The sequence below is a fragment of the Oncorhynchus tshawytscha genome, linkage group LG06 (genome assembly GCF_018296145.1).
Source record: "Oncorhynchus tshawytscha isolate Ot180627B linkage group LG06, Otsh_v2.0, whole genome shotgun sequence".
Classification (NCBI taxonomy): Eukaryota; Metazoa; Chordata; class Actinopteri; order Salmoniformes; family Salmonidae; genus Oncorhynchus; species Oncorhynchus tshawytscha.
The window spans coordinates 65,804,224-65,812,849 of NC_056434.1; the positions used below are offsets into that span (position 1 = coordinate 65,804,224).

The 8,626-nt window shown below is 42.2% G+C and overlaps 1 protein-coding gene across 1 annotated transcript; it reads left to right on the forward strand.

Moving 5' to 3' along the window:
- Positions 1-5,481: 5,481 nt before the first annotated feature.
- Positions 5,482-8,043, forward strand: LOC112252905 (cystatin-F). The gene is made up of 4 exons (XM_024424599.2): positions 5,482-5,604; positions 6,625-6,788; positions 6,966-7,088; positions 7,310-8,043. The coding sequence occupies exons 1-4, from the start codon at positions 5,565-5,567 to the stop codon at positions 7,394-7,396; spliced, it is 414 nt and encodes a 137-aa protein (XP_024280367.1). The 5' UTR covers positions 5,482-5,564; the 3' UTR covers positions 7,397-8,043.
- Positions 8,044-8,626: the final 583 nt, after the last annotated feature.

Genomic DNA, 8,626 nt, shown 5'->3' on the forward strand with positions numbered 1-8,626 from the left:
TATATTAGCATTAAGGCATGCAGTGTGAACAAGGCTTAAGTAATGTTTGACATCCAAAGCCACTGAAGCGTAGGAGAAATGGAGTGTTGTACAGTAGCACGGTGAATTTAGACCAATTTCTTCCAACATGAAGAGTGAAAATCAGGATTTTCCCTGAAGGGGGCAGCTGTGAAAAACAAGACGACGTTCTCTGTCAAGTGTGTGAGCAACAACAGACGGGGAGGGACTTTGATGACAGAGGTTCAACTCGAGTGCATGAGCATCTCTCTTCTCTGCAGTAGAACATCTAGAGAGCTGATTCTTTTGCCGCACAATGACTAAGTTGTCAAAAACAGAATGCAATTCATGGTCAAGTGATGTGACAGGGAATGAAGAGACAATGATGATACAGACAATGAAGACCAAATATGCCAGACATAACAAAATGTGTAGAGGTTCCCATGCTATATCCAATGTATGGGACCAGATCACAAGTTGACTGAAAGTATTATGAGTTGAGTATTAACGTTAAAATTAACTTGATTTTACTTCTACATACTGAAAGTGCAGTGCACTTCTTTATAGACAAGCCTGTGGAAATAGCCTAATAAACGTCAAATAAAAAAAGTAATCACACATTTTGAGGAGTGCAGCTTGGTCACTCAAAACTGGGCTGTAATCCTGAAGACAGAAAATGTTCCGTTTCCATGCAAAGATTTATCTACAGGGTATAGTTAACAGAAATGTCTCAATTTAAGTCACTCTGACATGGCCTACCCTGATTCCCCCACTCAGTGTAATCGTCAAAGTGCTAAAGTTGAGCTTCTCTACAACTCTGTGCCATTTCCCAACATGTATTTCTAATTAACAACATCTGGATCCTACCTCCTTGTGGAAAATAATACATTATTTTTGTCAGTTCAATGCAAAAGCGAGCTACATATACCACCTGCTGGTGGTAATTTGTACAACAAATAATGTACATTCGGAAAGTATTCAGACCCCTTGACATTTTCTACATTTTGTTACGTTACAGCCTTATTCTAAAATGTATTAAATAGTTTTTTCCATTCATCAATCTACACACAATACCCCATAATGACAAAGCAAAGACAGGTTTTTAGAAATGTACATACACTACCGTTCAAAAGTTTGGGGTCACTTAGAATTGTCCTTATTTTTTAAAGAAAAGCACATTTTTTGTCCATTAAAATAACATAAAATTGATCATAAATACAGTGTAGACATTGTTAATATTGTAAAAGATTATTGTATCTGGAAACGGCAGATTTTTTATGGAATATCTACATAGGCGAACAGAGGCCCATTATCAGCAACCATCACTCCTGTGTTCCAATGGCACGTTGTGTTAGCTAATCCAAGTTTATAATTTCAAAAGGCTAATTGATCATTAGAAAACCATTTTGCAATTATGTTATGCACAACTGAAAACTGTTAATTAAAGAAGCAATAACACTGGCATTCTTTAGACTAGTTGAGTATCTGGAGCATCAGCATTTGTGGGTTCGATTACAGGCTCAAAATGGCCAGAAACAAAGATCTTTCTTCTGAAACTCATCAGTCTATTCTTGTTCTGAGAAATGAAGACTATTCAGGGCACTGCACTGCAGCGCTAGCTGTGCCACCAGAGAGTCTGGGTTCGCGCCCAGGCTCGGTCGCAACCGGCCGCGACCGGGAGGCCAATTGGGCGATGCACAATTGGCCTAGCATCGTCCGGGTTAGGGAGGGTTTGGCCGGTAGGGATATCCTTGTCTCATCGCGCACCAGTGGCGGGCCGGACGCAGTGCACGCTAACCAAGGTCGCCAGGTGCACGGTGTTTCCTCCGACACATTGGCTGGCTTCCGGGTTGGATGGTCGCTGTGTTAAGAAGCAGTGCGGCTTGGTTGGGTTGTGTTTCGGAGGATGCATGACCGCCGCGCACCTGGCGAACTTGGTTAGCGTGCATGCGCCTGGCCCGCCACAGGAGTCACTGGTGTGCGATGAGACAAGGATATCCCTCCCGGCTTGGTTGGGTTGTGTTTCGGAGGACGCATGACCTTCATCTCTCCCGAGCCCGTACGGGAGTTGTAGCGATGAGACAAGATAGTAGCTACTAACAATTGGATACCATGAAATTGGGGAGAACAAAAAGAACAGTGTTTCTGTTTGAGAACATGACTTTAATTTGAGAACATGACTTTAAATAGAACCATGAGGAAACTTGTAGGAAATGTTATGCTTAAGTACTGAAATTCCCACAGAAGAACACTGTTTCGTATTGCGTCAGACAACAACATTGACGAATACGCTGATTCGGTGTGCGAGTTCATTAGAACGTGCGTTGAAGATGTCGTTCCCATAGCAACGATTAAAACATTCCCTAACCAGAAACCGTGGATTGATGGCAGCATTCGTGTGAAACTGAAAGCGCGAACCACTGCTTTTAATCAGGGCAAGGTGACTGGTAACATGACCGAATACAAACAGTGCAGCTATTCCCTCCGCAAGGCTATCAAACAAGCTAAGCGTCAGTACAGAGACAAAGTAGAATCTCAATTCAACGGCTCAGACACAAGAGGCATGTGGCAGGGTCTACAGTCAATCACGGACTACAGGAAGAAACCCAGCCCAGTCACGGACCAGGATGTCTTGCTCCCAGGCAGACTAAATAACTTTTTTGCCCGCTTTGAGGACAATACAGTGCCACTGACACGGCCTGCAACGAAAACATGCGGTCTCTCCTTCACTGCAGCCGAAGTGAGTAAGACATTTAAACGTGTTAACCCTCGCAAGGCTGCAGGCCCAGACGGCATCCCCAGCCGCGCCCTCAGAGCATGCGCAGACCAGCTGGCCGGTGTGTTTACGGACATATTCAACCAATCCCTATACCAGTCTGCTGTTCCCACATGCTTCAAGAGGGCCACCATTGTTCCTGTTCCCAAGAAAGCTAAGGTAACTGAGCTAAACGACTACTGCCCCGTAGCACTCACATCCGTCATCATGAAGTGCTTTGAGAGACTAGTCAAGGACCATATCACCTCCACCCTACCTGACACCCTTGACCCACTCCAATTTGCTTACCGCCCAAATAGGTCCACAGACGATGCAATCTCAACCACACTGCACACTGCCCTAACCCATCTGGACAAGAGGAATACCTATGTGAGAATGCTGTTCATCGACTACAGCTCGGCATTCAACACCATAGTACCCTCCAAGCTCGTCATCAAGCTCGAGACCCTGGGTCTCGACCCCGCCCTGTGCAACTGGGTACTGGACTTCCTGACGGGCCGCCCCCAGGTGGTGAGGGTAGGCAACAACATCTCCTCCCCGCTGATCCTCAACACTGGGGCCCCACAAGGGTGCGTTCTGAGCCCTCTCCTGTACTCCCTGTTCACCCACGACTGCGTGGCCACGCACGCCTCCAACTCAATCATCAAGTTTGCGGACGACACAACAGTGGTAGGCTTGATTACCAACAACGACGAGACGGCCTACAGGGAGGAGGTGAGGGCCCTCGGAGTGTGGTGTCAGGAAAATAACCTCACACTCAACGTCAACAAAACTAAGGAGATGATTGTGGACTTCAGGAAACAGCAGAGGGAACACCCCCATCCACATCGATGGATCAGTAGTGGAGAGGGTAGCAAGTTTTAAGTTCCTCGGCATACACATCACAGACAAACTGAATTGGTCCACTCACACAGACAGCATCGTGAGGAAGGCGCAGCAGCGCCTCTTCAACCTCAGGAGGCTGAAGAAATTCGGCTTGTCACCAAAAGCACTCACAAACTTCTACAGATGCACAATCGAGAGCATCCTGGCGGGCTGTATCACCGCCTGGTATGGCAACTGCACCGCCCTCAACCGTAAGGCTCTCCAGAGGGTAGTGAGGTCTGCACAACGCATCACCGGGGGCAAACTACCTGCCCTCCAGGACACCTACACCACCCGATGCTACAGGAAGGCCATAAAGATCATCAAGGACATCAACCACCCGAGCCACTGCCTGTTCACCCCGCTGTCATCCAGAAGGCGAGGTCAGTACAGGTGCATCAAAGCCGGGACCGAGAGACTGAAAACAGCTTCTATCTCAAGGCCATCAGACTGTTAAACAGCCACCACTAACATTGAGTGGCTACTGCCAACACACTGTCAATGACACTGACTCTACTCCAGCCACTTTAACCATGGGAATTGATGGGAAATGATGTAAATATCACTAGCCACTTTAAACAATGCTACCTTATATAATGTTACTTACCCTACATTATTCATCTCATATGCATACGTAGATACTGTACTCTATATCATCGACTGCATCCTTATGTAATACATGTATCACTAGCCACTTTAACTATGCCACTTGGTTTACATACTCATCTCATATGTATGTACTGTACTCGATATCATCTACTGTATCTTGCCTATGCTGCTCTGTACCATCACTCATTCATATATCCTTATGTACATATTCTTTATCCCCTTACACTGTGTATAAGACAGTAGTTTTTTTTTGGAATTGTTAGTTAGATTACTTGTTCGTTATTACTGCATTGTCGGAACTAGAAGCACAAACATTTCACTACACTCGCATTAACATCTGCTAACCATGTGTATGTGACAAATAAAATTTGATTTGATTTGATTTGTTTCTTAACGTTCTCTGAACTATTTGAGAAAATTCCCAATGTCAAACCATTTGGGAAAAGTTTCTAGAACATTACCAAAAATGTAATTAAATATAACCATGTTTGAACTCTTAGGAAACGTTTTGTTAAAGTAATGAAATACCAAGAAAATAATGTTTATTTTGTCAAGTTCCTTAAATTTGTGAAGAATGCTCCAAAGACAAGCAACAATTCTCTACCATTCCTAGAAAGTTGTGGGACGGTTGTATGCAAAATCGCCATAGGAGAACCCCACTCTTACCAAACTCTAGAAACATATGATTTTCAGAACGTTATGTGCTAGCTGGGTCATTTCAGATTAAAGTCTCCTATTGGACTGTTGGTAGTACTTCTGTGGCTTTCAGTTCAACTAACACAGGAAGTGATGTCAACCAACCCAGGCTCTGCCTTTCTGCTGTCTTCATAATGATGCTATCACACAGGACTCTGTTAAAAGACAGCTTTAAACCAATTTAAAGCCAATTCAAAATTGCTTGTGGTGCTTTCCCACTGGGTATACACGGGTTGAATCAACGTTGTTTCCACGTCACTTCAATTAAATTCTGTTGAACCAACTTGGAATAGACGTTGAATTGACATCTGTGCCAAGTGGGTTTCTTCTCTTATGTACTTACTGTGCGCACCACCTTTCCAAGTAAGCACAATTAATTAAAATAAATAATGTTCTGTTGCAAAAAGATTAGAGAATGTCAATCAAAAAAATAATGAAATAATCCAACTATCTTGTTCAGTTTTCACTATTGACTGTACCTGCTAGTTGTAATTGGTTGAGGCCGTGTCCTGGGGGGGGCATGGTAAGTTTTGCTAGGCTGCAATGTGTGGTGAATGTGTTGCATTACAGGAAGTAAAATAAACAGAACAGTGTTGAGAAAGCTCCAACAGGTATTGGCAACATGCTTCTGCTCTTCTCTGGCTTGTGCCTGTGCTCAATTGGTAAGCTCTTTTAATTAACAGGATGAAATTGTGTGTGTTCAATTGAAGTTGGAAGTTTTGTGTGTCATGTTTGTGAAGCCAATTGGTTGTCTTGCTTTTCTGAGGATCTGAGGATTTTGTCAACTTCTTCAGTTTAACACTTCTGATTACTTTACCATAACATAACTACACCAATATCTGTTATTACGAAACATTTAAATAATGAAGTGCCTATTTGATCAGTAGCAATGCATGACAGTTAATGATCATTCTTATGCAATGTAATGGATTTATATCCTGCTTGATTTCTGTGATCGTGTTCGGGTTAGGCCCTTATGGCTTGGCTTCAGTTTGTTTATGAGGAGTCAGATTTCTCTGCTCATGTTGACTGACTATTTATCAGTATGAGAAAAATATATTGTGTGCCACTTGTCTTTGGCTACAGTTCTTACTGTCAGTAGTAGCACACAGTCTAGTGTGTGCGTGTGTGCGTGTTTCTCGCGCAAAGACTGTGAAAATGCATTTTAGATAGGGATGTCAACACCACGTAGATGAGTTACAACCAACAAAAAACAAGTAGGTCTATATAAATGAAAACAATAACACGTCAGGTACAGTACATGTCCACTGCCCGAGCCAACACCAAACAATGGATACCTTGTTTATTTTGATTTTTCATTAGAATTAGTCTTTTTTTAGTATTAGTTCTTCGGGTCAACAATTACCTGTCTCATGTTACTAATTATATTGCCTTTCAATATGCTGATTGTTGGCCTGTTTACTTGTTTTGGTTATTTAAAAAATATTTTTGTTTATTATGTTTTGTTTTTCAGGCTAATTATTATACTTGTTTTGGGGTGGGGCAGGGGGGAAATTGTATATTTATTTTGTTGTGATTTTGTTGTGATCTAAAATCATTAAATACAAAAATATAACATTTATAAAAATGATTTACTGTTTGTAGGAGTGTAAACAGACTGTTACCCTAATTTAACAAACATTTGTGAATGGTGTTGAGTAAGCACTTTTATTTGTTTCTAGTCAGTTGCCAAAGGTATACGTCTGTGCCTGGCTCTCCCTATAACATCAGCACGGATAACAAGGGGGTCCTAAAGGCGGTGCTTCACGGGGCCTATTCATTTAACAACCAGACCAATGATGCTTTTCTCTTCAAGCCATCTGCAATTGAGAAAGCAGAAAGACAGGTATGGGGGGCAGACAATAACTTTGACCTTCATGCTGAACCTCTTTGGCTAAAAACCTGTTAGTGATCATATATAAAATGTGTGGCTTATGGTATGGTTCACAATATACTGTAGTTGGACTTTACCAGCGAGGCATAAACGTTTTCAGTTCAACAAAGCTTTCTGTTTCTGTTACAGCTTGTGAAGGGGTTCAAATACATTCTGGAAGTAGACCTCTCACGGACTGTGTGCCTCAAAAAGAGGCACAAAGAAGCAGACCTGGCCAACTGCAAGTTCCAACCAGATGGTTTGTTACAGCAGGTATTGTACGGTACACATTATGTTTTTAGTGCAGTATTAACAAAAGTTGGAAGAACCGCAGTGTGGATTGAATTTAAATATGATACAGTATGTCAAAGTTGTATGTATAGCAATTGGGTAAAGACCAGCACTCATTTTGGCTGACAAGTGGAATGGATCATGGCTAAAAGTCATAACATTGTAGAGTATTATTTTTAATAGAGGGCATGTTTGTCTTTCAGACATTCCACTGTGACTTTGAGGTTTGGACTATGCCTTGGCTCCGCTTCATGAAGACAACCTATTTTGTTTGCAGTCCATCTGACTGACCTTCCACTTCTTCATGAAACCCAATCCTTCCTCATTTCAATATTCTGAGGAAATTACTAAACTGGTTAGGTGCCTTTCGGTTGTTGTGGCTGTGTAAATTAGACTTGAAAGGCCTGAAAATCATATTGCTACTCAAGATATGGAAATTGCCATTGTTTGACTATACGTTAAAGGAGTAGTTCACTATTTTACAACTTGATGTTAGATGGTTCCTCACCCTGAAAGTAGTCTATGGGACAAGAGAAACTGTAATCCATGGTTCAGTTTTCTTTAAACAGCCACTACAAACTTCAGCTATGTTTATCCACTACAAGATAACAATCAATGGAAGTGATGGTGATGGTCATGTGAGCATGTTTTTTGTTTGTTGAACTGGCCAAATCACCTTTAAGTAACATCAGAACAAATATGGAGTTGATTTGAATTTGGACATTTAAAAAATCTTCCATCACTTCAATTGATTGTTAGCTTGGGGTTGGTTAAGGTTAGCTGAAGTTTGTAGTGGCTGTTTAAAGAAAACGGAACCATGGATTACAGTTTCTCTTGTCCCATAGACTACTTTCAGGGTGAGGAACCATCTAACATCAAGTTGTAAAATAGTGAACTACTCCTTGTATTTTATCCTATAATAAAATTGTAGACTGCTTTGACCCTTGCAATTTATATACCGAATTATAAATAATCACGTTTTGGCCTGAGTTAGGGTCTGCACAGACTCAAATCAACAAGCTCTGATTAAAAAAAACATAACCTTATGAACAAGGATTTGACAACCAAGCACGATTATATAAGCCCATGTAAACATAAACCTTCTACAGTGTCCATCTGAAGGCTTGCTCCACCGGGCTGGTTTAACAGCTAGGGTTATCATTCTTCCTCAGCACTCAGTGACCTGAACCCTGACCTTGTGTCTAATAGTCTGTGATACACCTTAATTATTCAAAGGCTCTTATGAAACCAGTGCAGCAGCATCTGATCTTGAGGAGCGAGTAGAGAGCAGAAGAGGCTGACAACTGTAGCAGCTGGCAGCTCTTGGGGTCGGCACTCTCCTCTTAGAGCTCCCAGCACCCTCTTTGATGCAGTGCTCTGAGCACCCTCTTTTAATGAGCTTCACTGGCTCTAAGGCAGGGGCGGGTTTCGATCTGCTCTCATGTAGATGTCTCCTGTACTATACATTGCTGAGGCGTACACCGACACTGGTTTCTCTCATTTAAGACATGTAGTCGGTC

Bases quoted from the DNA above. Each gene is read 5' to 3' on its own strand.
- LOC112252905 (XM_024424599.2), top strand. From the start codon at position 5,565: ATGCTTCTGCTCTTCTCTGGCTTGTGCCTGTGCTCAATTG. The intron at 5,605-6,624 runs GTAAGCTCTTTT...ATTTGTTTCTAG, and splicing joins CTTGTGCCTGTGCTCAATTG to TCAGTTGCCAAAGGTATACG. The intron at 7,089-7,309 runs GTATTGTACGGT...TTTGTCTTTCAG, and splicing joins CAGATGGTTTGTTACAGCAG to ACATTCCACTGTGACTTTGA.